The 17,531-nt window shown below is 36.9% G+C and overlaps 2 protein-coding genes across 2 annotated transcripts; both read right to left on the bottom strand.

Moving 5' to 3' along the window:
• Positions 1 to 44: 44 nt before the first annotated feature.
• LOC127640512 (retinaldehyde-binding protein 1-like) lies at positions 45 to 5,798 on the bottom strand. Its single transcript, XM_052123115.1, has 8 exons — positions 5,731 to 5,798; positions 4,741 to 4,777; positions 4,131 to 4,259; positions 2,972 to 3,176; positions 2,541 to 2,719; positions 2,013 to 2,171; positions 1,750 to 1,860; positions 45 to 853 (listed from the first exon to the last, which is right to left on the bottom strand). Exons 2-8 carry the CDS (start codon positions 4,750 to 4,752, stop codon positions 725 to 727), a joined length of 924 nt encoding a protein of 307 aa, XP_051979075.1. The 5' UTR covers positions 4,753 to 4,777; positions 5,731 to 5,798; the 3' UTR covers positions 45 to 724.
• Positions 5,799 to 10,945: 5,147 nt separating this feature from the next.
• Positions 10,946 to 15,900, bottom strand: LOC127640682 (apoptosis-enhancing nuclease-like). The gene is made up of 4 exons (XM_052123377.1): positions 15,825 to 15,900; positions 14,670 to 15,332; positions 14,256 to 14,456; positions 10,946 to 11,662 (listed from the first exon to the last, which is right to left on the bottom strand). The coding sequence occupies exons 2-4, from the start codon at positions 15,318 to 15,320 to the stop codon at positions 11,465 to 11,467; spliced, it is 1,050 nt and encodes a 349-aa protein (XP_051979337.1). The 5' UTR covers positions 15,321 to 15,332; positions 15,825 to 15,900; the 3' UTR covers positions 10,946 to 11,464.
• Between the last annotated feature and the right edge of the window lie 1,631 nt (positions 15,901 to 17,531).

Here is a 17,531-nt window from a genome sequence, read left to right as displayed (position 1 = left end):
TGTCCAACTGGTGAAAAACGGAAAATGCAGCACACAAGCAAGGGTTTGACATACCAAATTGTTAATTTATTATCATTTAAAATAAATAAGTAAATGATAATGAAATAAAGAATTTATCATTTTAAGAGTGCACATACTTTAGAATTTCCAGTTTTCACTCACTTCAAATTTCAAAATAAAGTCTTTCATTCAGAACATAATGCACTCTTGTGATTAGTCATTCTCATTGTAAAAATTTTGTTATCATTATGTTAAAACAACACCTATGTTTTCATCCATTTATAGTGACAGTAATTTATATTCCTTCAGCTTGATTTGCTTCATCAGTAAGTACATTTAAAGTGGTGCAATGGACTTATCACAGCAAGTTATGATACCACTTTGATTTTATTTAAAACTAAGGCAATTAAATGTACGTTTCTGGCCTTATACATATGGATATCTGAAAGCAGGGGCCTGCGCAAGATCATCAAGGGTTGCCAAACACTCTTAGAGAACTCAGCATAACAGAGAACATTTTCCATTTTCCGAGTTTTCATAATTAATAATTACTCTTTGATGACATCTGGGGTCTTTCCCATTGAGGTTGGCTGTTTGGCATAGAAAAATAAATCTCTATGCTGCTGGGTTCATTCTTAGAAAAACAACATCTTTCAATGATTCTGTCACACGACATAACTACAATACACACAGACGCATTTTTGTATGTTGACAGACAGCATATTTAGTCAAAAAGTTTTGCTGCCGTGGCCTTGCCGTCATATTTAGAGCCCTTCCCATCAAACTCTGATGGCAAGATTTCGATATCAAACTCCTTGAAATAGTTCTCCAGCTCATCGCCATGGACAAACACCTTCAAACACAGAAAGTCAGAATCACCCTATATTCCACCCAAAATGTTAATTTAAACCATCACAATGATATCTACTCAGAAGCATTAAAGGGGTCAAGACATGTCTTATTTTATTTTAATATGTTCCTTGAGGTTCACCTATAATTTTAGTAAAGTTTTTAGTACAAGGAAAGTCAAATATTTATAAAACATGATCATTTTCCACCCTCATTCTGACCCTTTGTCAGAAACACTGTTTTGATGCTGCTTCTCCTTTAAGTCTTGACAGTAAATGCCCACTATTAATAGCTCTCTGCTCTTGACTGATCTACTCTCTGTACTTTTCATCTCACTGCTCACCTCTGCTGGTTGGGGCTATGGAAGTGATAAGGTAAAGTAGGCTTTGATGTGTTGTTGTGGAGGTGGACAGATGCAAATGTCTACCACAGTGTGACATCAAAATCAATGAGTCGTTTTGGCAGCTGTGGTTTCAACAAATGCTCTTTTTGCAGTGAGAAGAAGTTTTGAGTTCTGAAACTTACAGTATGTTTTTATAGAACAACAAATTCTTACCTTGAAAGGATCAAGGAAAATGTAATTCCTCATGCCATGACTGCTTTAAGGCTCTATTAATGTGTTGAAGAGGACATACGCTTTGTAGTATTAAATACCTTTCCCTAATGTCCATTTATAATGTAATGATAAATTAGGTTCTTGATGCAAAAAAAGTAAGGATTTAATATTACTTCAACATTTTCCACCCTTCTGTACCTTTAAGACTTGTATATGCAATAGTTGTGATGTCATAACCTTGATGATTTTCGAAAGATCCATTTTGTTGGCTCAGTTTCCTTATTGGGTTAGGTGAGAAAAATTCTGTTTTCCATGATAAGTCCCTTTTAATCCTATGCACTCACCCTTTCCAGCAGTTTGCCCTTCATCAGGGGTTTGACCACATTGTAAGTGGTGGTGAAGTACCAGGGTTGGTGGATAAAGTGCACTGCTTTGAAACGTGCTGGGAAGGAGTCCTGCCCAAGCAGAAATGTAAATAAGGGTTCAGCATGTGGAAAGATGGACATATACTGTATGTGAAAGTTGATCAGTTTACTAATTTATGTTTATCTCAGGGTATATGTGTAGAATGTGTGTTAAAAGAGCTATTTTACTGTAAGATATTCACCTGCAGCATGTCCACCATTTTCTTCAGCTCTGTGGGCTTGATACCAGAGGCTTGTTGCATGGTGAAGCCCTTGAAATTCTCAATTATGCAAAACCCGTTAATCTGAGTCTCCTCATTTTCCAAGAGCTTCTCCAGGATCACACAATAAGCTCTGAGGATCTGGAGCAAACATAGATTGGATCACTTTCACTATATCATTTGGGCTATTTTAGCTGTGATGCATTGAGAAAGTGGTGGCTTGTGCAAGCATAACTAAATCTCATTTGAGTCCCCTTTTAATTGAAAATGTGTTTCAACCAGTTTTCAGAAACTGAGAGTAAAATAATCTTCAATCAGGAACATCAGCAAAAACATGTGTAATGGTTTTCAGCTGATAGATAGCTGTGCAATGTGTATAAACCTCATTCTCTTGACCTCAAGAGGTGCACTAGTGACTGACGCTAGAGGCTGTAGCCTTAACCCCCCTTGAACTGGAGACGGCAGATCGAGTCCCGTACGGAGCAGGTAGAACAGGAGCGTCACACATACCTCATCAAAGGTGATCTCCTCATAGTCCCAGTTCTCAATGTTGAAGAGCAGCACCACACGGCCATATTTGTCTCTGCTCGACAGGATTCCTGGGTATCCTGCCTCAATGGTGCTGCGTACTGCCTCTGGAGTCAGGTTTTCAAATAGCTCAGGGTAGTCCCGCCTGAAGCGCACATAACCTTAGAGAAAACAAAAGGCACAATAATGATTGTTTTAGAGTGAACAGCAATTTTGCCTCCATACCAGGGATTTGCAAGATACTAATCTTTGTAGGAACAATTTGAATTGTGATAAAAGCTCTCTAAATACATTTGAATTGATATAGAATTGGTGAATTTGATGGAGCTGGACATTCACAGAGCTTCTCAGCAAATATTGTAATAATGAAAACCCTTCGGCAAAGCTCTGTGAGGCCCATATTGGTTGCTTACCCTTCATGAGTTCATAGGCTCTGTTGACATCATATTTCCTGGCTCGGATGAACCTCACCAGCACTGTATCTGGTTTTTCCCCAAAGGTGTCCTGGACACCTTTGGCAACGTCATCTCCAGAGTCTGCCTTCTCTTTCATAATACCTCTGAGTTCCTTTACAGCTTCCACACGCTTCTCATCCGTCTCATTCAGCTCATCTTTAGCCTACAGTGACATCATAATGAGATCCTACATCAGTATTAATGAATACTAATGTTACTTTTGTTCTTATAATAATATTGTTAGTGCGTTTGTTGTCATTCTTGAAGTGTAGTGATTTATTTCTATTTAATTTAATATACAATTTTTATATAGCTAATATACTAACATAATATTAATATCTCATGCAAAACTCACCAGCAAGATGCTAGTTATGAGTGGTTGCCAGGCCCAGGACGTTGCTATGTGGTTGCTAAGGTTTTTAACATGTTGCTATGTGGTTGCTAGGGGTTATGTGCTTGCAGGGAGGTGGGTTTCTGGCCAATCACAAGCATTCACAAACAAATTAATGTAAGTCAATTAGTCCAGCAGACAAAAACTGTATCCAACCACTTACCACACTTTTCCTTAATGAGCTGCAAGATTTGATGTATCATTCATTCCGGTAGTAAAAACAGAATAAGTTTTTTATTTAGGGTTAGGAGTTTTTCAAATCCCTGACCATGTATGTGCAACATTAATAGTGCTGACTGCCTAACAAGCGCCACTATTGAGCAGCTATAGTGATTTCATATTTAGACAATTAAAGGTGCACTCAGTAATTTTGTCCCCTTTAAAAATGATTTACTCCTAATTAAATTAATTGGAATTTCAAAATATGTGTATAAAATCATGACCACTCACATGAGTAACCTTATAAAAGCAGTTTTATTCTGGGGCAGGGACGCCCTCAGGGGGGCTGCCATTTTAGAATCACATGACCATCTAAAAAAATATTAAATTTCAGCTGATTGTGAATAGTGAATTTCTACAATGGCATCTGTTACAGAAAACTATGGAGTTTGAATGATGCTGCATCCACACCACTAGGTGTCACTAAGTCCAAGATGAGCAAAAAGTTACTGAGTGCACCTTTAAAATATACAATATGCAATTTCAATATACACTTTTTTGGCACACCTTCTGCACCGTGTGATCAGGTAGCTGGGCACAGGTTCCAAATAAAGGCCCATGATCTTTGACTGTGAGATGCTCCAATTTAGCTCTGAGGGCCTGTTCCTCCTCAGACACCATCCGGAATGTTCCACTCTATGGACAGTTGTAGAGAAAGACTCTTCAGCATGCAGGATCACTGACATGAAAACATCATAATCTTAAACTTGAGGCAACACTTGGTTTAGGAGCCCTAATCAATGGAATCTAGTGTGGACCAATGCTAAGCTCCCTCACATGAATTGTGTAAAGCCTGGTGAAACCCAGTCTGAGATTGGAGATAAGCCGCTAATGCTAGTTGCTCTATCCCTCTTCTAAAACTGCCTTGTTCAAAAAACAGTTGTTCACAAACTCATTCTACAAATGAGTAGGTTTGGAGGAACTTGGGTTCAAGTCGGGTGAGATCACATGATGGGTGACATGACAAGGTCTTAATACTGGTGAATATGATGTTTTGCTGTTATAAATTTCTATTCTCTTTCACTCTCTTTTTCAAAACTTCTCTCGAATATCATGGGTCAGTCAAAAGCACATGCAACACTGAATGCATCTTATAAAGACATGAAAATGCACTTACAACAACAGCCATTGCTTCGGATGCTTAGTACAACGTTCTGTGGATAGAGAGATATTTATCACAAGCGGAATCCTTCAAAGACCTTTGTCTGATATAAAGGGACCTCATTTTAACTAAACCATGGGAAACCACAGGCTGACCAAAACAGGAAATGTGTAAAACTTCTATTTAACCAAATGCATACACTATATTTTCTACTATATTGAGCACTGGAGAGAAATTATCATTAGTCTGATTAACAAACTTGAGAACCAAATATTGCATCTTGCTTTTAAGTTCAAGTTTAAAGCAGGTTATCTGTGGATGTCATGTGATAAGTCTCATGTGTTGCAAAGTCTCAAGTGTTGATAAAATTCAAACCTAAATTCAAAAACTAGGGTATAATTGCTTTTACTTAAGTATAATTACTCACATATAAATTGTTAGAGTACATAAAATGAAAATTGTGCAAAAGTTACAACCTGTGATAGGTTCATTGCACATTTCCAACCACTTTGATATTAGATTACTTATAACTAATTTATTTAATAAAAATAGGTTACAAGGCACACTTCAGTTATTAGATAAAACCGGCTTTATTGAATTGGCATGTAAAAACTATTTAAAAACTGTCAGCGATAAAAATGTGGATTGCAAACCCATGAGTATCGGCACTTCTGCCTTCTTCAGGGTACAGGATTATTTAGCTGAAACTCTGAAAACTCATAGAATTGAGCAGAAATGAGAGATTATTGTGGCAAGTAAAATGGATTGATATACAGATGCTGTTATAAGGATGAAAAAGTGAGAAGTTAAAACATTACTTCATCCTTGTTACAATCAACAGCAGTTTATTTTCAGTGAAGAACAGAGAATTATCCATCATCACCACCATCAATATTTTAAAATATTCCTAAACATCAGTATGAGTGATACACTAAATGACATAACCAAACGAATCCTTCCTATAAGATTCACTATCCTAGGGTTACATATAAGTTTAACACTTACCTGACCCAATGTGGTGTTGCTGAAAGCCACCAAAACTGAGGTGAGCAACTGCAGGCTTTAATATTTTGTAGTGTGACGACTGATGGATTAACATGTCACAATCATTTGTAGTGTGACCACTGATGGATTAACGTGTCACATGAGCAGATTTTATGTTAATCAGCGAAAAACATTGGGAAAAGGAGGAAAGAGAACATTGACCAATAGCCAGCAGCCAATGGCATAATACAGAGGTTACTCTTTTAATCTGGTCGAGGGAATATTATCTTGCCCACTTGTCATCTAAGTCTGAATAATAAAAAGGTAAAAATATAACATCCATATTACAATATTCCATATTACAAAGGGACAGAACTGGAAAGGGTGTGTCAGGCATGAGGTTTGATGTGAGGGGTAGGTATGCCTTTCCACTGACTAATAAGATTTGACTGGATTCCAGTACCAGTAGCTTATTGTTACTCAATGTGTTGGCAACGTGAACAGTGTTTGGAAATACATTTATAACTTGAATAAATGGCATGTACTCATATGCAAACACATGAATGTAGGCTTTTCCATTAGAAGCTGATAATAATATTAATTATGGACGTATAGGGCATTTAATATAGCAATTTAATCTAATTTACTTTCTGAATTTAAAGGAATATTTTTGGTTCAATACAAGTTAAGCTGTCATTGTAAGTGCAGTGATGCACTTACAATGAAAGTGAAGGGGCCAATCCGTTAACGTTAAAATACTCACCGTTTCAAAAGTAAAGCCACAAGAAATTAACAGTATGCATGATTTTAGTGTGACAAAAATGCTTACTATCCTTTTCTGTGTAATGTTATATCTAATTTTACAACTTTGTTGCTATGGCAACGCAACTCTGTGAAACCTAAATCCCTAAAATTACAATTTAAACAACTTTACAGCTTAAATAATACATGAGTTCTAACAGAACAACTAATGTAAGTGCTTTTATACAATTATAAGCTTCACATTTCTGCCTTTAAACCCTCCAAAAACTGGCCCCATTCACTTCCCTTGTGTCTCATTGTAATCTAAATTTGTTCTTTTTTTTAACATTATGCCACAAATGCTGTCGACTGAACTTAACTTGTATTGAACTTCCTTGAAAACTCTTTAACCTTTTAGAAAATCAATAAAGTTTTTTTTTTGACAGCATATCAAATAACGTTTTAAATAAAAATAATTAAAAAAATTACATTTTTCAAATTTTACGAAACCCTTTTTCAGCAAAATTATTTCAGTGGTGTGAATTATAGTTTTATATTTATATTATAGTAGAAATAGTCTAAATAGTCTTTCAGTTAATGTAATCATAAAATTGAATGCATACTTATAAAAGAATGAGCAAAATGCTATTTTCGAGTACAGATTGCAGTGTCAAATTTCCAAAACTATTTGGTCAATTGCCTATGTACATTACTGCCCTGCAAAGACAACATGCAGTAACTTCACATTTTGTCAAAATTAAGTTATGACTGAAATCGGGATCTGTGCTGTGGCAGATGGGTTTGGCTCAAATCTGTTTAGATTCCTGTTTAGATACCTTTGAGGTAGCATGGAGAGGGGAAGTATCCAAGCCACACCAGTTACTTACTGGGGTACCTCAGGGATCAGTGCTTGGGCCACTTCTCTTCTCCATATACACAACATCACTGGGACCCATCATTCAGACACATGGTTTCTCTTACCACTGCTACGCTGATGACACGCAACTCTACTTGTCTTTCAAGCCCAACGACACCACAGTGACCGCTCGAATCGCTGCCTGTCTGGCAGACATCTCAGCCTGGATGAAGGAACACCACCTTCAACTCAACCCTGCCAAGACCGAACTCCTTGTTTTTCCAGCCAACCCGGCTGTTGAACACAACATCACCGTGCAGCTGGGTCCAACTACAGTTTCGCCTTCCAAAACGGTCAGAAATCTAGGGGTAACCATTGATGATGAGCTAAATTTCACAGACCACATTTAAAAAACTGCAAGATCATGTAGATTTACACTCTACAATATCAGGAAGATAAGACCCTTCCTCTCTGTACATGCCACACAACTGCTCGTTCAGTCCCTTGTCATCTCTAGACTGGACTACTGTAACGCTCTCATTGCAGGCCTTCCTGCATGTGCTATTAGACCCCTGCAAATGATCCAGAATGCAGCAGCACGTCTGGTCTTTAATGAACCTAAGAGAGCACATGTTACACCACTCTTTGTCTCTCTCCACTGGCTGCCGGTTCATGCACGTATTAAATTCAAGGCCCTGATGCTGGCATATAAAACAGTCACTGGGTCTGCTCCAGCATACCTAAAAACATTTATGCAGAGCTACGTTCCCACAAGAAGCCTGCGGTCGGCTAAGGAACGTCGCCTTGTCGTACCAAAAAAAGAGGTACCAAAACACTTTCCCGGACTTTCAGTTTCATCATACCACGGTGGTGGAATGACCTTCCCAACTCAATCCGGGAAGCTGACTCACTCTCTATCTTCAAAAAACAGCTAAAAACACATCTTTTCCAAAAGCACTTAACCGGTCAATAATAAAAAAAAAAATAAAAAAAATATTTACATTTCTTGTTGCACATAAATCTGTTTTGTATACTATTCTGATGATAGTGAAACTTTGTAATATGGCACTTTTTGTACCACTGTCTCCCTAAGATGATTCGCTGATGTTCTTCCTCTTTTGTGAGTCGCTTTGGATAAAAGCGTCTGCCAAATGAATAAATGTAAATGTAGATTCAGATAAAAAAGTGTGAGACTGTTTTATAATCCACATTTGTCTGGACAATCAGAAAAGCCAATTTTGAAGCCAATATTTTGTTTCATTGTTGCCATAGTTACTGTGTTTTGTCTTTGTAAGGCAAAATAATTCAGTAGATATGGGTCTGACCTCAAGTTAACCAACACAAGTTTTAGCTGCAGGTGGTTTTGTGGCTTTGCATCCAGTTGCCAAGAACGCTCATCATACTTCTTTGCTGCACACTTTTATGTCACCATGTTCTCACTTCTTCACGATGACCAATGTGGTGGCCATAATCCCATTAAACAGGATTTAGCCTTTTTATGCAGGGGTCTGAGTAACTAAGATTGTAGTACAATGGCCGTCTCTGTGCTCCCAGAGCTACTCAGCATCTAGTTTATGTTAGGACTCTTGGGTAAAACAAACTCTTACTCAAAGACAAGTTTCATAGACTGGTAACAGGACTATGTGAGATTTATTGTGTTTTGCCTATAGGATGATGGTTTATCTATTGTTTTACCCTATGCAGAACGTTTAGACCTTTAAACATTTACATTTATGCATTTGGCAGACGCTTTTATCCAAAGCAACTTACAGTGCACTTATTACAGGGACAATCCCCCCAGAGCAACCTGGAGTTAAGTGCCTTGCTCAAGGGCCCAACAGTGGCATCTTGGTGGTGCTGGGGCTTGAACCCCCAACCTTCTGGTCAGTAACCCTGAGCCTCAACCACTGAGCCACCACTGCCATACCTTGGTGTTTTTAGCACATGTTCAAACCAAACTAGTACATGGTTTTGAAATGTTCATCTTGAGCAAACAGCTATTGCGAGACACATGAGAAAGCCGTTTAACAAAGCTGGCAGCAATCACGTTTTGTGGTGTGACCTCAAGCCTGGTAGACCATTGATGCAAAAAGGACCGAGAGTGACATAACATTGGATTAGGCTTGTATGTTACTATTGATAATTAAGTTGGGATTGTTGCAGACAGCTCAAAAAATGAAAATAGCCCCATTTCAGAGTTTCAGCTAATATAGATACAGGACAATTAAGCATGATTAAGCCTATGCAGATGGTCCAGAACACAGCAGTGCATCTGGTCTTCAGTCAACAAAAGAGGGCTCACGTCATCCGTCTCTTGATTTGAGAGCTGGCTACCCGTAGCTGCCATTATCAAATTCAAGGCTTTGGCCTTCATGACCCTCTTACTTCAACTCACTCCTCCAAGTCCATGTTCCCACTCGCTCTCTGCAGTCAACGAATGAGCAACACTTGGTGGTCCCACCACTACAAGGCACATTTCACAGTCCTTCACTTTCTCTGTTCCTCTGTGATGGAATGAGCTTCCAACCTCCACTTGACATACTGAAACCGCCTCACCAGACAAGACAGCTGAAAACATACACTCACCAAGCAGGGGCAGTGGTGGCTCAGTGGTTGAGGCTCAGGATTACTGACCAGAAGGTTGGGGGTTCAAGCCCCAGCACCACCAACATGCCACTGTTGGGCCCTTGAGTAAGGCACTTAACTCCAGGTTGCTCCGGGGGGATTGTCCCTGTAATAAGTGCACTGTAAGTTGCTTTGGATAAAGGCGTCTGCCAAATGTGTAAATGTAAATTTATCAGGAACACCTGTACACCTACTTATTCATGCAAGCCAATTGTGTGTGCAGTGTGCAATGCTTCAGTTAATGTTCACATCAACCATCAGAATGGAGAAAATAATTTGATCTCAGTGATTTCGACCATGGCATGCTGGTTTGAGTTAGTGTTGTCAAAAGTACTGTTACTTTGGTACCAAAGTCGATAATAAAATAAAAAAATATTTAACAATACCAGTGTTTCTGTAGTACCAACCACTGACTCTTATCTGGTACCAGCACGCAGTACGACTGCTTGGGAGTGCGATTCTGCAGACATTGCTGACTTTTGTATTAAAAATTGTTCCTCCACTGTAAGTCACTTTAGATAAGGGTCTGCTAAATTACTCAATTTAAATTACATTTAAAATCTTCAAAATGCTAGGCAGTAATGTATCCTCTAAATATTATGTTTGAGTGACAAACAGGAATTTAAAGACCAATAAACTTGCAAAGAGAAATATTTGAAAGGAAATATGAACAATACCCTCAAATCTCTACTGAATGCATAATCCTAACAGGTTTTAGTTGACATCACAAGCCAGGAATGTGTACCCATGTACACAAGGATTGCTTTTTTGTGATAGGAGATACAAGCAAGTCCACACAGAGTATGAAAGTGAGACTACAAGGTAGGTGTATATACAGTTATTGAATAAATATGAGTGAATTTGCATATGTACATGACATATTTATTAATTATTGCACTATTATGTGTTATAAGGATGAGATATGCTTATGAATCATTGTGTATCCATAATCTTTATTTAGACAAAGTAACCAAACTTTACAACATGAAACAGTTCATTTCTTGGATGGAAGCATTTTCAGTACAATGCAAGTAGTTGGTGGCATTATATGTAACTTGCCAAAAAGATGCAAAATGTGTCATTGAAATCAAAATTATACCTCGGTATCTTTGATCATAAAAAAGAAATCTCACAATGGAGTTATTCCCTTAAATTCTGTCTCCGTGTATATTCAACTTAAAGCTAATAAGACAATAATTCTTAAGCTGTATTATTTATAACTGTTCATTTTAAAATCCATGAATTAACATTATCAACAAGTTATTTGTATCATGAACACAATCACAGAACAGTACTTCAAATAAGCCAATCATGTGCAACATTTCAGTTCTACAACTGAAATCTCTGGAGCAGAATTTACCCTGTATTCCAGAGTAAATACAAAGTAATTTGGCCTTAATGAATGTTAACATGTTAAGTGTCAATTTTTCTGTTTAAATAATATATTAAACAGAACATTAGGTTTAAATAACATGAAACATTAGACATTTACTATCCTTGAGGTTGACTGCATCATGCGCCTAGTTCTTGGTTTTATGGGCTGCAATCCATCATACTTTCTGGCCAATACTGGTCCTGCATGTAGTGCTCCAAGGAGATGTTGGGGTCTGAGGTATTGTCAGTGTTTGATTCTCGTGCAAGGAAGTCCTTTTCCCACTGGTCCTCCACCAGCTTGTACAGGTCCAGGGCAGCACAAGCATCTTGTACAGAGCAGTGACCCAACCTGCCAACCTAAACAAGAAATATCCAGTATGTACACAAAGCAGCAGTAAAGACAAACTACCAATATACACTAAGCTTAATGTTTTAACTTCTTCATATATCACTAGGGCTGGGCGATATGTAAAAAATATTTTATCGATAACTGCCTTAAAAATATCACAATATCTGATTACATAGTCAACCCACCTGCTGAATATTTTTGCTTTATTGATTTTGCTTAAATTTCATAACAAGAAGGCATTTCTAAATTCAAATTGCACTTTAAATGAAAAGAAAAAGCAATTAAAATAACAAAATTATCAAAAATGTTATACATTGGTGTAAAATAATATTTGCCCCATCCCCATTTCTTCTGTTTTTGTGTATAATCGCACACAAAATTGTAAAAAAATTGTTTAAAACAAAATATAACATAAAACAAAGGCAGTCTGAATAAACAAAATGTTGAATTTTGCATCGAAATGAATTCCACAAAAAGAACATCACACCTATGGTCAAGCATGGTGGTGGTAGTGTGGGGATGCTTTGCTGCATCAATACTTAATAAAAAGGATAAAAAAATGTTTTACATTAGTTAGTGCATTAGGTATCATTAACAATGAAGATTTTAACAGCTTTTATTATTCATAATGTTAGCATTAACTAATGTAAACTAATACAACTTTTGACTTTAATAATAGTATATGTTGTAACTAAAATTAAGTTCATTAGTTTATTTACAACATTACTGTAGTTAACATGATGTTAACAAATGGAACCTTTTTGTAAAGTGTTACTGTAATTTTACTGTGTGGGGCATTAACCTATAACTTGCAAAAGTGTGGCAAAGGGCACTTTAAGAAAAAATCTTTATCAGCTGATCTTAGTGAGGGGAGAAAAAAAAAAAAACGCTATTGGCCTCAAATTTCCTGATTGGTGCTCCACAAATTACTAATAGCCTACAAATTAAGAACTAAAGTCCTACCAACCCTGGAGTTCACCAGTACGAATCCAGGGGGTACTGAATGAATCTAGCCAGATCTCCTAAGCAACAAAATAGGCCGGTTGCTAGGGAGGGTAGTCACATGGGGTAACCTCCTCGTGGTTGCTATATTGTGGTTCTCGCTCTCGGTGGGGCATGTGGTGAGTTGTGCGTGGATGCAGCAGAGAATAGCATGAAGACTCCTCACATGCTACGTCTCCGCGGTAACACGCTCAACAAACCACATGATAATATTCACGGATTGACGGTCTCAGACGTGGCGGCAACTGAGATCCGTCCTCCGCCACCCAGATTGAGGCGAGTCACTACGCCACCATGAGGACTTAGAGCGCATTGGAAATTTGGCATTTCAATTTGGAGAAGAAAAAAGAAAAAAAAAGAACTAAAACTAAAGTCACCTATAAATTTAAAGATGATAATAGTAATAAATAAGCCTAATAAATTACATTGTGTTCCCAAAATGATGCTGCCAAATGTGTGTTCTTATCGAATTTTGTCTTTGTATTGCGTTTTGGTAATGCAGTTAATGCTGCCTCAAGGAAATAAAATAGAACTCAATTTTATGTTCAAGGTGAACATGTCTTGTATTATTTTATGATTTAATCACTTTGTTTTAAAGAAACAAAGATGATATACATTACTGTTTTTTTAAATAAGTTGATTTTAGAGTAATCAGCATAAATTGGTGTGCATGTAAACCTGCACTTAAATATTGATATTTAAAATAAAACAATTCACTCACTGTCTTGCATCTAAAGTGGTCCACTCTGGGTTTTAAAACACTTGTTTCACTGTTTATATTTATTTAGAAACTAAAATAAAAGATTATTCTGTTACTACTAAGGGCAAGTGTTTTTTTTTTTTTTTTTTTTTTTCAAGAATTTCAGCTTTTAATGCGACCATGAACATTTTCTCGAGGAAAAAACTATCAAAAGGATTTTTGCTTATTTTTGTGTTTTTTAATAATTTCATAGATCCGGACAAAAATAATGAAGGTCATGTCTTTGATTTAAAGTGTGATCTTTTTATTTTTTGATTTAAAGTGTGATCTTTTTATTTAAATAAATCAATTTATTTTAAATCTTTTTTAATTAAATATTTGTGAGGTAAAGACCATATGACCTGTGTCAGATATGCTTGTGTCGTGTCTCTGGTGTGTTGCGTCATAAAAGTAAAATGTTTAGGTCACTGTGTCAAGTTAAATATAGTTTAATACTCAATCTTTAAACACATCTTGAGATCCCTTGGTTCACACTTTAATATTGCGTGTCTGCTGAAGAGTTGTTAATGTTTTGTTCACTGTATAAACTTATTGTATCTATAACACATTATTACAAATTACCTGAACTACATTTAGTTCAGGTAATTTGATATAACCCTGAGAAGAAAAAATCTTGATATTTGTAAAAAAAAAAAAAAACATTTAATATTAAATATTTTTTTGAAATTAGTGGAGTACACTTATGTTCAATATACAGTCATTAAATCAGTTTTGTTTTTTTGTGAAACCAACACAGACAAAAAGATGACTTTGCTTTAAAAGATTTCTCATTTCGATCACCATGGACAACCTTCTTTGTAAATAACCAAAAAATGTGTTAATCTGTCGCACCATATTACCTGTATGGTCCTATTGAGTAGTTTCCAAGCTAGTTTCTTCAAAGAGATGTTGCACCGATCAGAAGCGAAGTACAACTCTCGTAGCCAGCTACAGGTGCAGGTATCCCTGACCATGTGTTCAGGGACAGAGAGGTCCAGAACTAAGAAGTCATTATTTAATGCATGACCAATAATAACCTTCCCTTTGAGTATGTCGATAATCTATAGGGTAATAAAAAGCATGTTGTGTTATTTAGGCAATATTCCTACAAATACAGTCAGTGAAAAAGTCAGGTGGTGATCTAAGCACACATCGTCGCTAAGGCAACAGCAGTTTGCCATGTGACAAAATTAGCACTTCTGAAAGCTTGACTGGCAGATTGGCCTTTGCTTTTCTAAGGAAAACAGAACATAAACAAGTTTATATCCTCTCACCTCGTTCTGAGCATCCTCAAAGGGCACTGCTTGTCCTAAATGATGTTTCCTAATGCCACTCCATCTTGTGCGGTAGTCTGTAATCAACTGCTGAGGTAAGATATATTTATCATAAATGACACCACCATAATAATTTACAATGCTACAGCGTGCCACTTCACTACACTGGCCGCCATGTCCAGTGCCAACCATTTCACAGTCCAGAGCTACTAGCTTCGAGTGGTTGATTCCAACACACGGAGAACTCCTGCCACTAGTGGGAGAACTGGTCTCAGATGAAAAGCCACTGTCCACCTCCCAGCTGTCACTGACCAATAATGCAGGCTCAGCTTCACTTGTCCATGCCTCTGGGGTTACTTTTTGCCTTTTGATTTGCACATGACTTGTCTGTTCTAATGTATCATTACTAGGTTTAATAAATTCTGTCCTGTTTTCCAAAAGCTTGTTTGACTTTCTCTTCTTTCCTCTTCTCTGGTCACATGACATTTCATGGAATTCCATGGTGTAATCTTTCATTTTGATCTTTTCCCTCATTCTGCGTCCATTAGTTTGATGAAAAATAGTTGTTGTTTGTTTATTTGGGGCCAGAAATATATTCTGGTCCACACTATGGCTGGTGAGGTGTTTCCAGGTTGAAGTAGACATTGTCATCTTTCTTTACATCTGTCAATTTAGAGCGTACAATTGTCAGCAGTTGATAAATATGGTTAAATGAAATAAATAAAAAAATTAAGTGATAAGCCTCTGTACAAAGAGTCAAAAATATAATAAAAGCTTGTTGGTAAGTATTCACAGAATAAATTCAAAAGGAATGAGATAGCAAAGCTAGCAAATTAGCTAATAAGCCATGATCATTATTGACAATATAATCGATTACATAGAATTAGTTAAAAGCGAGTCTAAACTGGCATCTTGAGGTTTGATAATTATGTAATTCTCTATATCAATGTAATAGTGACTTTCTTAAATAAAGTAACGACTAAGCACTGGCTAGTGACATTTGGCCATGAAACAAGCATTAGTTCACCGGCTTTCATGTTTTTCCAGCTTTAATTTTCATACAACACCTAAATTACATCATAAATTATTATATAAATCTGGTATGTATTGTAAAAACGTCATAATAATTTAATAATTCGGCAGAATAGCACTTACCTCTGTGTACACGTGGACCCGGCGAGCAGCACAGGCTGTGATATCAAGCCGAGACGGACACAAATCCCATAATTTGATTGGTCGTCCCGTTTGGGCAGTATCAAATTCTGATTGGTCAAAACAAACACAAAACACGTCCTTAAAGACACAGAGCAGCATCTATCGGCAAGGCTAGCGTTTGTTTAGCTTTGTTCAAAAAGGTCTGATTTCCCTGTGCCGATTTATTTATTTACATTTACAAACAGAAAGATATTAGCGGCTGAATTTCACCAGGGATCTCTAGATTCATAGTGTTTTTTTTAAATCCATACTCATCTAGTTGGAGAGATTGCAAAAGGCAATGGAGCAATTTAGGATATAAACACTTTGCTATTCACTAACATAGTTGAGATAAATTACCTTTATATTTGAGAGTAAAAAACAACTTCATTTGTATGCTTATTAATATGCTTTCGTAGACCAGTCTCAATGAATATAATTTTATTTATTATAAATTGAAAAGATTATTCTGAGTTCAATCAGTGTTTAGCAGAGACGCGCCACTTCTATTTAAATGAATGGGAGAAATTTGAAAGCTCGAACAAGAACTGTCAACGGATGTAGAAAGGTAAAAGAGGCAATGACCTTTGAGGTACAGACATCGCCTGACAAGCAACTCGCTCACGCGCATGCGCATTAGCAGTACAACATTTTGTTTTGCGTAATATGAGGTAAAGAAGCACAGTTTATGATTCCTGTCTTTCCCATAGACGGTCTTTCCCCATTCAGGTAGTTTGGAGCTGCACTGTCATGACTGGATATAGCCTCCCGGGGCCGACAGTGGACTGACTTGCTAGAAATACTTTGGTTCAATTCAAGCTAAGTTTAGTTGACAGCGTTACAATGATGCAATATTGATTACCACACTTGACTAACTTAAAAAAAAAAAAAAGAATCTTACAATGAAAGTGAATGGGGCCCAATATTTTGAGGGTTTAAATGCAGAAATGGGAAGCTTATAATTTTCTTATAAAAAACTTGGACACTATATAAGTTAAATATAATTTTGAAGTTATTATCCTGGTTACACATAATATGAAATGTTATTGACATTATAAAACTCCCAAATAAATGTTGCAAACAATCTGACTTTTATCTGAATATTGTTATTTCTTATTTTTATTCTTATTTTAATCTTTAAGGGTTTGTGAACTGTCACCTGTAATATGGAGGATTCACAACTATCATCACTTGAGCTGAGGCCTTAATGCTTGTTGTTGGCTTTCTTTAAATCTATTGTTTTTGTCTTTGATATTAGGATGTCAAGTGATCAAATGATCCATTCTCACAGCTTTAAATACAGTGAATGAGAACAATCTCTCTTAGGTACAGGTAAGTCTCTCACTGTTTTTTCTCATCTTGTATTTTGGTTATTATTATCACCATTGCTAGGTTAGGGTCTCGATTGCCTGTCAGGCACTAAGCAGGGTACCTGTCTTCAAACTTTACTGATTGATTGAGAAGTTTACATGGCTGCAGTTCTGCATGAGGTCATCACGTCCCCACTAGATGGCCTTGTCTTTCTATAAAACAAGGCAGTTCACTTACACTGATTGGATGGAAATGTTCCAACCTCCCAAAATCACCACTAATCCTTTTAGAGACAAAACTTTTACTCGTCCAATCTGCTGCCTCTCTCTGGTGCGCCCACCCTCTTCTGCTCTATCT

The sequence above is a fragment of the Xyrauchen texanus genome, chromosome 49, assembly GCF_025860055.1.
Source record: "Xyrauchen texanus isolate HMW12.3.18 chromosome 49, RBS_HiC_50CHRs, whole genome shotgun sequence".
Lineage (NCBI taxonomy): Eukaryota > Metazoa > Chordata > Actinopteri > Cypriniformes > Catostomidae > Xyrauchen > Xyrauchen texanus.
The sequence above is the reverse complement of the archived record's forward strand: the minus strand, read 5'-3'. Positions and strand labels throughout refer to the sequence as shown.